General features: G+C 42.3%; 1 protein-coding gene across 1 annotated transcript; it reads right to left on the bottom strand.

Annotated features, from left to right (window-relative positions):
* Positions 1-92: 92 nt before the first annotated feature.
* On the bottom strand, positions 93-13,230 carry phactr3a (phosphatase and actin regulator 3a). Its single transcript, XM_054608659.1, has 11 exons — positions 13,074-13,230; positions 10,673-10,840; positions 10,084-10,299; positions 8,657-8,885; positions 8,141-8,391; positions 7,115-7,268; positions 2,577-2,632; positions 1,864-1,925; positions 1,560-1,700; positions 1,125-1,201; positions 93-688 (listed from the first exon to the last, which is right to left on the bottom strand). Exons 1-11 carry the CDS (start codon positions 13,228-13,230, stop codon positions 673-675), a joined length of 1,527 nt encoding a protein of 508 aa, XP_054464634.1. The 3' UTR covers positions 93-672.
* Positions 13,231-16,248: the final 3,018 nt, after the last annotated feature.

The raw sequence follows: 16,248 nt of genomic DNA, 5'->3' as shown, positions 1-16,248 counted from the left end.
TTTAAATAGATCTTCAACCTGATTCTTAATTGAAAATAAAACTGTTTACAAAAGAGATAAGCCATTCTTAAAAAAGACCTTGTATTTTGAGGACAAGTAGTGCTTACAAAGGTATTTCTCTTTTCAGTGAAGACATTGACGTCCCATTCAGATTGACATTATGTACAGTTAATATCAAAATTCATCCCCAATACCATCTCCCCGAGACTGCACAGTCTTTACACAGTCCAAGTGACACATTATTCATCAGTTAAGAAAAGGTGAAGCTGGTCACATGCACAACTTCTTCCAACGACGCCGCCTTGTCAAAGGAGTCCATGAAATAGTACAAAAAAACCAACACTGACTGAATGACATAATTGTTTTTTGTTTTTTTTTCCCTCCGCTCTGATCCTGAGAGTCAGAGGCTTTACTATAGTCCACTTCCACCAGCCAGCTTCCATGTGGCGACATTCAGTAGTCTCCAGGACACACTGCCGCAAACATTTCCATCAGCTTCTCTCTCACACCCGTGCCCTCATACTGATGATATGATAGTCAAGGGTGCTGGAAGAATGTTAAAGACACGCTGAAGACGAATGGGCTCCAGGCTCTTTGAACTGTCTGCCACTGCGCAGCTTCAGAAAAAGATTTGAAGCCTCAGCATTTCTTCACAGAAGAAACTCCCCGCTTTCATGGCCGGTGGAACCTGGAGAGACAAACATGCAGAGAAACCACGTGTTAGGGTATAAGTACAAACTTGAGAGCAGAGGGTGCCTTTGTCATCGCACACAGCTATTATTGCAGCTATAATCAGTTTTGTGGGGGCTATTTTTAGCGCAGTCATTACATGTGCTGAGGGGTTGTACACGTACTCGCATCCCAGTACTCCCTCTGGGTCACTGTTACAACCCACAATGATCCCTGCTTTCCAAACAAAGCTTAGCCAAGGACACCGTGGCATTTTATCATTTCTCTCCAGAGGACAACCTCCCCCACTCCTCGTTTACAAGCCCTCCCCATCTATCTTTAGCTCCTCCGTGCTCTCTGGATGAGCGAGGAGAGCTAAATATAGACCGTTGCGGCCCAGAATAGAGCACGCATGCATTACCTGACATACTACACACAGCCGTATACATACTGACCTCGTAAGGTGCTTGCTTGAGGCATGCACTTCCATCTCGGTGCTCTTGAATTCGTTGAGCTCTTTTCGGATTGCAGCCTGTGGGGAAGAGGGAAAAACAACAATTAGTGCATCCCTGGTTTCATCCAGAGCCATCGGGGCGCTGTAACCTCTGGAAGGCAAAGTGACAGCAGGAGGAGGAAGAGGAAATATAATCAGCCTAAAAAAAACGGGATTTTGTGAGATAAGCTGATAACAGCAACAAGCAATGCAAATAGTCTTGATAAACAAATGGTCAACGAATTTGGAGGCTTTTTTAACCAGTTTGGCCTGATGGTGAACTCGCTTTGGTAATAATTCCATGTGATCAGTGGCAGGTCATAGGGGTTAACATGTATGACTAATGTCTTTATTGTCAAATATTACTTGTCTCTCTGTGTTCCACCTAAATACACACCTTGTCTGCCGCCGAGAGCCGAGTCCAGGGCTTGTCTGCTCTCCTGTCATAGTCCTGAGCTTTGGCCACCTCCACATAGTCACTGAAGCGGATCAGAATCTTTCTGTCTCGTAGTTCGTCTACTGTGGGCCGCTGGTTGAGCTGGAACACAAGGGATTGGACAAACATTGAGAGTAGACTGCTGTGAAAGTCTCCATGTGTTTCATTTAAAACAGTGTTCATTTGGTTGATATTTTAGTTTTGGTGTAATCAGAAACAAATGTCTTTTAAATATATGGAAAATAACAATCACACAATGTTGTACCTTTCTGTTTAGCCGCTGTTTGATCTCCCTCCTCTCCTCTTGCTCTGTCTGGTCGTTTCTCTCTGGGAAGAGGGGGGAAAAAAGCCAAATTAGAAATTCATACTCAGTAAGTGACCGTTAAAAATATAAGAGAGTGAACCTTGTTGGTAGGAACTGAATGTGTATACACATATCTATATAGATATATTTATGTGTGTGTGTATATATATATATATATATGTATGTGTGTGTGTGTGTATATATATATATGTATATATATGTGTGTGTGTATATAGATAGATGTGTGTGTGTGTGTGTGTGTATACATATAGACAGATAGATGTGTGTGTGTGTATATATATAGATATGTGTGTGTGTATATATATAGATAGATATGTGTGTGTGTGTGTGTGTGTATATACATATAGATAGATAGATGTGTGTGTGTGTATATATAGTATAGTGTGTGTGTATAGATAGATAGATAGATATGTGTGTGTGTGTGTATCTAATATAATATCCAGTTCCTACAACAAGCTTCACTCACGCTCTCTTCTACTCCTGAATAATAGACTACACTGTACAATCTGTCTTATCATTAATACATCATCTAGCCAGGGTTCAAGCGTTTTTTAAGGTTTTTTTTAAAATATTTATTTCAAATAGTAAATAATAGTATTTTTTGTGAAGAGACTATAGTTCAGAGACAGCAATGAAAGTGTTTTTGAACTTACGTTTCAGTATGTTCCGACTCTCCAGCTCCTCCACATTCGGTCTCTGGCTCAGCCTCCTGCGGAGAAACACCAAAACCACGTTTTGAACCATGTTTGACTCGAGCTGCCCCTCCGATCCTCTAAACCGGCTGCAGTTTCTTCACTGTGCGCGTTCTCGAGAGGAATCCCCTATGTCTCCATCTCGCATCCAAACCGCGGCTGTGATGCTTCGGCAGAGGCGCTCCCCACATCTGGAATAGTCGAAGAAGCGCAATTCTCGTGTTTGAGAATTTACCACCAAATTAAATGTCGATTCCAAGATACTGCGTCTCATGTGCAGCTGCCGTGATGCGTCTGATCTCCACCGCCGGAGCAGCAGCTCTGCTCCTCTACTATCCGACACAGGCTACAAGCGCTTTTCAACTGAGTCGTGATGGGCTGCTGGGGCGCGACTATCCTAGTTTCCCCGGTTACTGCATGCATAATTCTTTAGGAGGCGGAGCCTAACAGGCTCCCACTCACGGCATCCCCAACCTCATCCTTGTGTACACTGGGTTACTGGCACAGTCATTTTACTCCTGTAGCACTAGTTCATTTTATGTTTAGCCACGTAAAAGACATAAAACCAGAACAAAATACTTTATAGAATCAAATGACTGTAGCCTATTTCATGTTTTGAAAAAAAATACCTCTCCTTTGCTCTGATGACCAAGTCTAAGATTCAAGTCACACCTACAGTAGTGCATTCATTTCAAGCAGTCACGTTCCCTCACCATCAAAGCATCCAAAAGGTCTCCAAAATCCAATGTGTGTGTGTGTGTGTGTGTGTGTGTGTGTGTGTGTGTGTGTGTGTGTGTGTGTGTGTGTGTGTGTGTGTGTGTGTGTGTGTGTGTGTGTGTGTGTGTGTGTGTGTGTGTGTGTGTGTGTGTGTGTGTGTGTGTGTGTGTGTGTGTGTGTGTGTGTGAACTATTCATACTATGCTTAAATAATAAATGTAAGCTGCACAACAGGACTCAGGACCCCAGACAGCATGTGGCCACCCCCCAGCACACCTCTAGAGGTGGAAAAGGACAGAGAGGGCAGAATGCCGCCACGCAGCAGGACTCTTTAAACCCTCAACCCAAGAAAATACTGGGCACTTTATAGTTCTGTCCTGTGAAAGATCAAAGTTAGGTCACACGGACTGAGGCCTGGACACCCACAAAGCAAACTGCCAAATGTGTGTGTACCGTGTGTACCTGGCTACATGTGCACTGAATAGCTAATATACCGTAATCATTTTAGTGATCTAAACCCAGTTAGTAGTATTAATGTGGGACTTGAACTGACTTAAGACCATATTTGTGTAAGAGCAGATGCTACCATCACAACAGAAGAGGCAACGGTACTAAAACGCATTATGCAATAGGCATTTGTCTTAGATGTGTTTTGTACATCACAGCATTGGCAGAGACAAGGAAGCTGGATGCACAGACACAAAATCACACTTGGATATCTATGCAGTAATGAGTGCAAGCAAGCGACCAGGTCGGTGTTAATTTACATGCACGACTAGACATCCCGTAATAGCAACAGGAATAATGCAATAGTTTGACTTCCTTCTGAGAAATAGGATTGAATATGGAAAACAAACACTTAGAAGGTGGTCTAGAATCATTTCAGTGTTTTGCACACAATCAGTATGTAGGAGTTTGATCCATTTCTTCCCATTTGATTTCAATCCTCCTTCTCTGTGAGGTTCCCCTTTTGATCAAAGTATTTTTGATCAAATCAGTTTTTTACACAACAATCTTAAAATCTCATTAGGTGGGGAACGGTCCAACACTATGATTCTTTTGTGACTCCTTGATAAACAAACAGAGAGACAAAGTCTCCCAAAAGCACTTAGCAGCACAACATTTCAAGCAGATGAAACAGAAAATCACTTCTAAAGCCCCAGCGAATACCACCATCCACTGTATTATTGACCTGGCCGCTGAGTTGCTTAGCAACAACACTCGCTATCCTTGAGACAATAGAATCTTCGCACTTCTCCCTAGCAACACAGTAATGGGGATTTCACTATTGCACACAGAGCTGTATGTGCTTGACAGAGAGTCTGTGGCTATTTTTAGCATCAGACCATTTTCTTTGCTGGTGAGCTGAATAAATCAGAGATCGTTGTCAATATTAAACACTATTTTGGTAACAATGTCAGACGTTCTTTTTTGTGAGCCACATGAATCATAAAAACCTTATTACTCTGCTGATCTCAGGTGACAGAAGATGGTTTATTTGGGATAACGGAGATTATCACTACAGCAGATTTACTTTGCGCCGGTGTCTCACCCCATGCTTTCTACATCCGCGTTTAGGATATGATTTCATAGGTATTATTTTGAAAGGTATCCCCCGAATACCATGATGACGCATAAACGCCTGTTGGCATGAGGGTTTCCATTTCCCACTCAGGATGTTCTGCAACAAAATTTGTTGAAAAAGAAAAGCTAACCATGTCAGCCAAGGGAGGAATGAAAAATCGAAACAAAGGAATGAAAAAGCAAGGAGTGGGTGGCAGAGGCTTTCAGTCTGTTCTTTTATTTCAGCTGCCAAACATGCAAGGAGATGAAATTGGCCGTTCCCAGCCTTTCTTCCTTTTAGTACAGTAGCTAATCCCCACCTGCTCCTTCCCTCTATTATTTCTGCTGATATAACTCCCCAACAACACCTTTGTGGAGAAAAGGGAATGCATGGGGAGATGCATTATTGAACAGTGAGGAGCTAAGATTAGAAACAGCGGAGTGCGGCTGCAGCACAAGTGCCAGGTGGGAGTCTCTAAAGTTAGAAAGGTCATCCATCACTGACACAATGGACAGGCAAGGTGTCATTATCCACCATAAGTCCTGACGGCATTTTCTGCTTGATCGGCAGCTAATGTAACAGTAGGTTTACAGTGTGAGCCGCAGATAGGATGGGAAAAAGAGCAGATTGAATCTGGGTGGGAGTCACCAAGAGAAATCCAGAGTAGTGTGTGATGGATTGTTTTGTCATTCAGTATGAATGCCCTGGGGAAATGAGCTTTTTGCCTCCTCTTTAGCATTTCGGCTATATTTAGCCAGGATTTCCTTCCCAAATGGTGCATTATGCTTTAAATGTATGTATATACTGTACTGCACGGTGAAAAGGCATTTTCTTGCTTATGCTCAGCACTATAGGTGAAGTAATCCTATTTGCATACGTTATTTAAAGCCTCTGGATTTACAGATAATATCTCCAGACAAAGAAGTAAACTTAACAGCTGGTAAACAGCTGGCAGAAGCCTTTTGCAGGTGCATATGCAGGTTTCTTTCAGCAATGTCAGCATGAAGCATACAAATCTGCTCTGAGAACCCTCCTTGATCTTCCTGGGATCATTCATTTAATTTAGTCTGTATTATTTTTATTTAAACGGCTATAAAATAAAAACTACAGGTTCAAGATCAACAGAATCTGAAGCTTTATGTAACAAGCAGCTTCTCTCACTGCTGTGCGACAATTGGAACCTCCCTGTCTTTAAAACACAGGCCCGGCTGGCTCTTATGCAAGATACAGTCGTGCTCCATCCTCACCTTTATATAAGCTGATTGCTAATGAATCACCTATACATTTCACAAATAACAACACAATATGTTCTTCCAGTGAATCTAAAAATAGATCAGGGAGGCAGTATTATTAGTAGTCTCACAGACAGTTGATAGATCTTGAATCTCTACAAAGTGTGGGTGGCCCTCTCTGCCTGACTGCGAATTATTGCACAGCAGGACATGCAACGCTGTGGTGTGCCTCTGTTTGATACGCTGGTGTTAAAGAACTTGGATCTTGTGACAAATTAACACACAAGACTGCTGCTGTCGGTCTTTGCACATTTGGTTTCTCAGTTGTATTATAAAAGACAGTTCTATTAATGTCCTGGCAGGGAAGCACAGATACAAACATTAGCGGTACGTCGTGCACAGGGTGTTTTCCTGGAAGCAGCATCTGTCTGTTCTCTTTGCACCACAGAAACGCCTGTTGTTTCTTTTAAAAGCATCCAGAAATTGACTTAACACGTGTACTTTTGTTGCGCCAAATGAGTTCTGGGACTTTACTCCATTTGAAACCCTTACTGGTTACAATAGAAATACCATTTCCCCACATTGGGAATCTCCTCAGTTTAATGGTTTTGTGCTATTCTGGAATACAGTAGGAGGACCGAGTAAATAGTGTTACACCCAAACAGTCACATTTTAGCAGGAGCAGATTACACGACATAAATCAAAACAATCGGATAATCCTTTCAGATCCCGTTTTTTATCTCATCTCATCCTCCTACTGTGGTTGTTAAGTAACTGAAGCAATTAAGCATTGCCCAGATCTCAATGGGTTTGTGTTGTTGCACCATGAATAACATGAAAATCATTAACTAACTGCAGAGTAGTATTAAGACATATTTAAGCAAGGAGAAAGTAAAATTCTGTTACTGATCTGATATCAATAAAACATTTCATATTTACAACACTAACACTGTACTCCGATAGCAACCGGAAGATTTCATTTCTTACTTGGCAAGTTTCATCTCAATCTGCTGGCGAATTTCCTGGCGCTCCTGGTCACTTCTGGCTGGGAAGATATTTCTGTCCTCCAACTCCTGCTTGCTGGGCCTGTTTCGTAGTTTGACCGTCAGCAACTCCTTCCTTAGCCTGCGAGGAAGTGTACCTGCAACCATGCATACAAGCATTTACACACAGGAAACTTTGAACTTACTATCTTTTGTAGCTTTTTTGTAAGAATCACAGTGTTTATTTACAATCACGCATCTTAACAATTTGCGGAAATCATTCTGTAAATGAATTAAGCCGACCAATCCATCAACCCAAAAATTACGATGACTACTTAATCTCAGCAACAACCACACCCTTATTCAAGTGTTTTCTGTTGTTTTTGCTCTGTACTGCAGCAAAGTAGATTTGAAATGCAACAATGTGCGACTCCTAGCCCCTTTAATATGTAACTTCTAAGGCTAGATTACCAGTTGCCCTAGCCAGGCTACTGCTCAAACAAAACAAGTTGTTTGGGGATATTTAAGCACAATATCACCTGAAATAATAAGGACCATGGGGCATTATGGGGGTCCCCTTTTGTAGAGTGTAGAGTGCAAAAAATATAATTTAAAACCTAACTAATCCATATTGATTGTATTAATGTGTGTATTAATGTCAAAAATCTGCAGCAATTGATTCTGTTAGCCACTTTATAAAGTTGTTATGGTGACGTTGTTAACATCAGTTGTCTATTTACACCCCCAGCTGCCAGAGAGCAACATTAGCATTAATAATAATAATGGATTTTATTTATATAGCACACTTTAAAATACAATGAAATCTCAAGGTGCTTTACAGGGTAAAACAATCAATCACAATAATCAAATATAATAATAAAATGCTAAAATCTGAAATAAAATAGAATAATATAAATTAAAAAATAAAAATCCAATATGTAGGGTACTGAGCCAAAACAAAAAATATGTGTGAATGTAAAATGCTTAGAGGCTGCATCGTTAATCATACTTTTTAAGCTCTTCAACCCACCAGAGATGACGGAGTCGTTCCAGCCCTCTAAGTCGTTGGGGAGGCCTGAGCTGTTGGAGAAGCACTGGTCCAGCCGCATGTTCTCCTTATTCTCCTCCGCCTCCTTCTTGGGCCAGTCGGAGCCTCCACCTCCCACACAGCCGCCCCCAAAAGGCGATGAGTGCTGATTCTCAGAGCTGCAGGAGCGAGAGAGACGCCCATCTGAACACCACAGCCTTGGGGTTGAGGCCTGCTCAAACCCTTCATGGACACTGTGGGTACAAGAGAGGAGGGGAAATGTAGGATTAATGTTGATGGCAGTGGGAGCATAAAATCTGATCAAATCAATTTAGTATGAGTATTTTAAAGGTGTCATTCAGGGGAAAATCTTTACTGATAGAAATTGAGATTTGTGAGAAAACTTCATTATGACACCAATAAGACTAGCAAAGCAACATAGTTGTTTTTCACCTGCCCAGTAATTCCAAGTGAGGGCGCTAACACAAACAGATGTATGGGGTCCACCTGAGCACTCACATCTCTTGTCTGTTCTTGGAAGCGAAGGCTCTCTGCAGTTCCTCCATAATGCAGCTAGGGGGCATGGGAGGATGCATCATATTGCCTATATGTGGGGACCCTGAGGTGTTGCCTAAGGGCCCTCGTAGCGGCAAGGTTATTGAAGCCATGCTCTCTGTTGCCCTGGGTGGAGGCTCCTTGGGAAGGTAGGAGTTGGGCAGGTTAGCAGGGAGCGACGCAGGGCCTGAATCTGAAAGGGAGCAGATCAACAATATCTTATCCTTTTATTCGTCTGCAGGCTCACAGGGACCGGAGTTTGGGAAACACATTACAATATCAATTTATCGGAATTAAGGCTCCCCAGAACGCCTGACTTGCACATCTATTTAATATGATAAGGGCATTAAACATCTGGGGGGGAAATATGAACAGGACTGAGAAACAAACTCAACAAGTTTTCTTGCAAAGAAATTAAAGAGCAAGCTACTTTGCGTACCTGCCATCTGCAGCATATCTACAGGAGTCTATATGAACCTGAGTCACTTCAACTTTGGCTTTCAAACAAGGTATCAATGCCAAATTTAGGATTTGTCAAACTACACAATTAGTAATGTGACAAGCCACCCAACAGAGCAGCTTCAATGAATCTTCAACTGTTAATGTTTCCGAGGGGACATATTTTTTTGCAGCAAGGTAAAATATAGAGCACACAGACTCAGGTACAACAAACATAATAAGATACATGAATATATTAAGTGACAACAAGAAACCTAGGGTATGCTTTTGCCCCGTGCTTTATATCTTAGAGTCTCAAAAAGCCTATGGAACTCGACCTGGAATGGTAAACTACATTCTTCCTCATTCAGATTTTAAACAGTGGGGAAAAGTAGCCAATAACATTTACTGTGCTTAATCACAGTTGTAAATTGTTAGGAGATGCTGTGGCTTATTTGGTTCTAGAGCAAACAGGACCACCCGGGTTCAAATCACAGAAGGTCATTAGCTCCCAAAATGTCTCTTTCAAGTATTTCCATTTCATGCCACTACAAAAATTTAGGAATTTATTGTTCTTTTTACTCCATGACATTAGTTTTATAGATGTTATTATAAGTTACTTTTTAGATTAAGATATGACATTAACACAACACATTGTAAAAGATTTAACTGTTAGTTCTGAATCTTTTTTGACTTGTGATCTCTTAGAATAACACGGTGTCTAATTAGGTCTCCTCATCATATTTCAGTTGTTAGCAGGTCCACCGAAGAGTGAATTCTCCTCCAAACTGCTCAGAGGGTTTTATGTAAACAACCGTTTGAGGCACAAAGAGGAACAATTATCCAATATTTCACCCAAAAAAATGAACACATATTTGTGAAGCAGAATTTCGTTTCCCAGATTCATCTTATATGACATACAAATGACCTATCCTTAACCTCATAGCACTCACCATCTCCAGGACTCAACTGGGGATAATGTTTTGGAGGTACTTTTGGAGGTGATGTTCCTGGAGGAATCTCTTCCTCTGGTCTTTCTTCCATCTGCTCGCCCACGTCCTTTAGCCCCTCAGGTAAATCCCCGACAGGGTGCACCTCCTCACTTCCATCTTCCTCCGATGTTAGTACATTCTCCTCCACCCGTTCACAGTCCTGAAGAGGGGCAGCTACTGGAGTATGTCAATGAAAGCATTTAGAATAGTTGTAAAATGGATTGTGCCGTAACATTTTTGCCAAACTGCATAGGTTTTACTGATGACATTTTCTACATTGTCCAACTTTAGTGAGATGTACCGTATTGTACTGGAACGTCATTGAATTGTCTTTGCTGCCCTCTAAAGATACACACACAAATGTCTCAGTTTCATCAAGCAATAGCTTTGTGGATTACATAAAAGATAATAGATTGGTTTCACAGCAATCTCCTAATCTCATTGATCTACCGCAAAACTGAGGAAAAGACACCCAGATGCTTTTTGCTTTATTCAGCTCTATAATGTCAATTGATTAGTTGAGTCTGAGTAAAGTGAGGGATTGTACTACCTGGAGGGGGAAGCTCCTCCTCAGGACCAAGGTATTCCACACTGCTGACTGTGAGGTTTGAGTTCAAGGATCCCCCGAATCCTCCAAGCAGGACTGCACCGTCTGAGCAGCAGCCCTGGGTGGGGGAGTTGTGTTCGTGGCATAGAAGACCGCTGGATAATGCTACATCTGTGAGAGGACAAGAGGGGAGTATGTCATGTTTTCTCTGTTGAGGACAACAAAACTATGTGACATTCATTGCAATTATCTCCAGAAATGAAAAGTTATTTCTAGTATTGATGATTTATCTCCTGTTGCTTGTAATCTTCTCTATTTCTGTCTTTTCAGACAGCTGATTTTATGCAGTTACAATAAAACAGCATTTTTGAGACCATCTTACTTTGTTGACGTGAGTGTTGACGCTAAATCGGGTAGTTCAAACCAATGTAATTAGGAATATATGTGTTTATATATACAGTATATATATATATATATATATATATATATATATATATAGCTCTCTAAGAGACCACTCCAAATTTTTCTTAAATCAGCATCTCTACGTGTATGGCAGCCATTCCATTCCAGTGTCTGTTGAATTCCAATACAGGCACACCTGATTCTTCTTAATGAGGTACTGATTAGGTGATCACCTGAACCAAATCTTATTTAATGAAGAAAAGTATAAAAACCAGTGCTGTGGTCATCACTATCCTCTTGCAATAGGACCAGCTGGATGGCAGAAACAATGCTACTAGTACCTCAAAAGTAATTGGAATAAAAAAAAAAGTGACTATTGACCATGCCAACAAAGTTAAAAAGAAAAGTTTTGTGTGAGGAAAAGAAGGGTTCAATTCTGGTTTTACTGGCAGAGGGATACAGTGAGCGTCAGGTTGCTTCCATCCTTAAAATTTCAAAGACGGCGGTTCATAAGAACACGGTCAAGCAGCAGACATTAGGGACAACAACGCTACAGACCGGCAGAGGAGGAAAACAACTCTCCACTCACCGGGATGACCGCCAACTCATTCGAATGTCACTCAACAACCGTAGGATGACATAAAATGACCTCCAAAAAGAATGGCAAACGGCAGATGGGGTGAAGTGCACGGCGAGGACGGTTAGAAACAGGCTCCTAGGGGCAGGGCTGAAGTCGTGCAAAGCTAGAAAAAAGCCCTTCATCAACGAGAAGCAAAGAAGAGCCAGGCTGAGGTTTGCAAAAGACCTTAAGGATTGGACCATAGAGGACTGGAGTCAGGTCATCTTCTCTGATGAGTCCAATTTTCAGCTTTGCCCAACACCTGGTCGTCTAATGGTTGGACGGAGACCTGGAGAGGCCTACAAGCCACAGTGTCTCGCACCTACTGTGAAATTTGGTGGAGGATCGGTGATGATCTGGGGGTGCTTCAGCAAGGCTGGAATCGGGCAGATTTGTCTTTGTGAAGGACGCATGAATCAAGCCAAGAACAAAGTTGTCCTGGAAGAGAACTTGCTTCCTTCTGCTCTGACAATGTTCCCCAACTCTGAGGAGTGGGTTTTCCAGCAGGACAATGCTCCATGCCACACAGCCAGGTCAGTGACGGTGTGGATGAAGGACCACCAGATCAGGACCCTGTCATGGCCAGCCCAATCTCCAGACCTGAATCCCATTGAAAACCTCTGGAATGTGATCAAGAGGAAGATGGATGGTCACAAGCCATCAAACAAAGCCGAGCTGCTTGATTTTGGCATAAAGTCACCCAACGGCAATGTGAAAGACTGGTGGAGAGCATGCCAAGACGCATGAAAGCTGTGATTGTAAATCAAGGTTATTCCACCAAATATTCATTTCTGAACTCTTCCTAAGTAAAAACATTAGTATTGTGTGGTTTAAAAATGAATTTCTTTGCATTATTCAAGATCTGAAAACACTGCATCGTTTTTGTTTAATTTGACCAGTTGTCATTTTCTGCAAATAAATGCTCTAAATGACAATATTTTTATTTGAAATTTGGGAGAAATGTTTCCATTTTACTCAAACACATACTAATAAATAGTAAAACCAGAGAAACTGATAATTTTGAAGTGGTCTCTTAATTTTTTCCAGAACTGTTTATATGTATATAATTTTTTATAAAAAAAGATTATGTATATAATTTCGCCCATTAGTCCATTAGAAGGCGGGTCCAGTCACTGGGGGGACGGACTGGGAACCACTGCAACAGACCTCTTACTTGACCAACTGTCAACGTTTCTCTAAATGACATTCACTCTTAATGTCACCTTGATTGGATAGCACTCTCCATTACAGCAAGAGAATCATATTTAGCCATGTGTTCAGCAAATGCTAGACTGTCTGTGTGTGTGTGGATGTGAACCCGAACCCGGACAACTACAGCCACCCTATGCCATCACTTCACCCTTAACCCATCCAGCGCCGTACCTGTGGAACTCTGCTTTAGCTTCTCATTTTTCTTTTTCCTCCACTTCCAGGGCTTGAAGATGCGCCCCAGCGTGGCCAGCTTGCTGTTACGTCGGATGGGTGGAGTGTGGACCCCCGTCACCAGGCAACCGGTCCTCAGCACCCTCTGCTGGTCCATCAACTCTACTACAGTGACAGAGGAGTTGGAAAAGAAGCCGAAGAGAAGAGTGAGATGAAAGAGGGTTAAGGAGAGAGTGGGAGTGGAGGATCAAAAGCAGGGAAAGAAGGCAAAGAGAGGACCGAGGGGGAAGGGAGTATTGAGGGGGAGACAAAGATGAGGGGGGGGGAAACAATCACCAAATGTGCAAAAGTAGGTGAGAGGAGAGAGGGGGGGAAGAAACCAGAGCACAATTAGTATGCTCACCTTACTAAATAAACCATGAGGGATTCCAAGTGCAGATTGAATTAGAGAGACTAATTTGATCAAGGCACACTCACTAACAGTTGTTATTTCCCTGCGAATCCCCTCCCTCCACGCCATACGTCACGTATCAAAATAAATATCTCTCACATTCCAAATTTGGAGGGAACATGAGAGCACACAGACAGCCTCATAACAGCACAAAAGATGCATTTCCCCTGAGACCAACAGGTTTGCCAGCCTCTCTGCTTTCCCAGATACCGCATTAGACTCGGCTGCCTGGTAAAACTGGGCTGATTGTTTTATTGTGTCAACCCTCTTTTTTTCCAATATAACGCTCCTCTGCTGCATGTATATTTTCTCTGTCCTAGCTCTCACAGGACACATGTCTCTCAAATGATCAGATTTCTCAGGAGCTGCAAATGTCTCGCAATATGTATATCTAATGTCGCATTCAGCTGAATTTTTATAATTTCCCCCCTCAAACTCAAATGAGTATATGGATGTTTTAATGTATGCTATGCTGCTTATGTCTGAGGATGACTGAACCACATGTGGTGATGTTCATGTTATGTTTTGCATGCATACTTTATATATATTTTGGGATCCCACCTAGTGATCCCCCCACAAAGTGATTGCTCATCTTCCCGGGGTCCACATAAAATGATAAATATTCACAGCAACTTGTAAGAAAGGATACAATGAAAACAAACCAAAACAACAATCAAAAAAAGTGTAAATAACTGAAACAAAACTACATCTTTGTAAGATTCAGCAGATTTAGTTTAATATACAAATTAAGTTTTAGATAAAGGAATAAAAACAAATAAAAAGTGCGGGTATGCAGCAATCTGTGACGAGTGCATTACATGATATGAATGTATCTCTAATATAGATAAGCCGTCCCCGTACCAGCACAGATAACCATTTTCTCTCTATAAAGGAATGTATTTCAATGAATGGCTGTGACTCATATCCTAAAGTGTAGGTCTACAGTTCTAAGTGAGAACATTGCTGCTGGGCCAAACTTACAAAGTGTGCCAAAAAGAGAAAATGTACAAAAGATTCCATGTATTTAAGAGCTACATGCATCAGTGTGACAAAGATTCGGCGATGTCTGCCTTCAGGAGGCTGATATCTTTGTTCAAATATTCAGCTGAGGAGGATGCAAGGATTTGTGATGGGGGAGGGAGGGAATGGGTAAGGGGGGGTGCAGACTGGCTCAGGGTGTGATGTGGAGTACAGTGATTGAGGAAGGAGGATACAGCTGATTTTTTTTTCCACGTTTTTTTTACAGCCCCTTGCTTCTGCCCTGAAGCACATGGGTAGGGGGTAGAAAGAAGGTGGTGGTGGTGGTGGTGCTTAGGGGAGGAGAGAAGAAAAGAGGAGAAACAAGGACACAAGAGGAGAACCAATAACGAAGTGGAAAGGAGAGAAGAAACTGGAGATGAAAGAAAAGGGAAGCTGGTGGCTAAAAGGAAAGGAAGTGAGAGAGGAGATCCAAGAAAAGCAGGAGATGAGAGGAGAAAAAAGGGGAGAAGAGAAAAGAAAAAGGCAGTGGCAAAAGGAAAAAAGGGTGGGACACAAGCAGATAAGAGGAAAGTAAAGGAAAAGTATTGGCAGAAAACAGAAGAAGTAAAGGAGAATAGATGAGATGAAAGAAGGTAATTTCTAGTTTAACGTTTGACCCTCAAAGTTCCTTGAAACAGGTCAGTTGACTATGCACACCCCTGTCATCATCACTACTGTCACACATGCAGCGTGGCAGACGTGGCGCCACACGCAGAATCCAGGTCAAGCTTGAAGGAAGCGCACCCAGTCGGGCAGAGAAAAAAAAAAGCTTAAGAGAAGGAGAGGGGGAGCAGGAGGGGTAGAGGCGTTGTGTCTGTGTGAGAGCAAGAGCGAGTGTGTGCTTGTGTGTGTGTGGAGAGAGAAGAGAAGCGGGAGAGCAGAGGAGGTGGGGTCAGGCCCGCTGCTGTTGCCATGGCGACCACATCCAGATGCTGCCGCAGCAGTGGGAGCCAGCGGGAGGAGCAAGTCAGTCTGTAGCTTAGAGGAGAGGAGGAGAGCAGAGGAGCCTGCCTTACACAGACACTGCCTGCCACATCTCAAGCCAGTGGCAGCACCCAGTGCATTGTGGGTTGAGGGTGAAGCCACATGGAGAACGAGAGCTGTCTGTGTTTTTTTGAAGAAGGGAAGGAGATGGGAGGGGGGAGGAGGAGAGAAAGGGGATTCCAGGGAGAAGCGGTGATAAGGAGGGATGGGAGGGGGCTGTTGCTATACGGAAGAGCTTGCAGGAGAGTCTGAGCTCGTCCAATCAGGGAGCAGCTATTTATAATGCATATCAAGTAACTCTTCATTTTTCATAGAAGGGGTGGTTGCTCAGAGAAAAATGACAGGAGCACAGGAATTAGGTGAAAACACATACATTCACATGGAGATTTTCTTTTATCCGCTGGATGAGGATGGACTGAAATGTGTGTCAGATAAGCATGGATGAACTACATGCACCATGTGGCGATTATGTGCTATTCTAATTAATATGCTAATGCAAATAGGATTTAATAAATCCAAGTGTCATGCTGACGCAGTAGACCAGTAGCCGTTTGCTGTATGCCCATAGTCCTCTCCAATACAAGTCTGAACATAGTGGAAATCCAGTCAGGTTGTGGCATCATGCCTTTACACAAGTTACTAGATCCAATTCCTGATTGATAAATTCATGAACAAGCTGAAACAAGAGTGCAGGCAAATACTGTATAAACTTTGAATGCT

Source organism: Anoplopoma fimbria, chromosome 12, assembly GCF_027596085.1.
Source record: "Anoplopoma fimbria isolate UVic2021 breed Golden Eagle Sablefish chromosome 12, Afim_UVic_2022, whole genome shotgun sequence".
In the NCBI taxonomy this organism is placed as follows: domain Eukaryota; kingdom Metazoa; phylum Chordata; class Actinopteri; order Perciformes; family Anoplopomatidae; genus Anoplopoma; species Anoplopoma fimbria.
The sequence above is the reverse complement of the archived record's forward strand: the minus strand, read 5'-3'. Positions and strand labels throughout refer to the sequence as shown.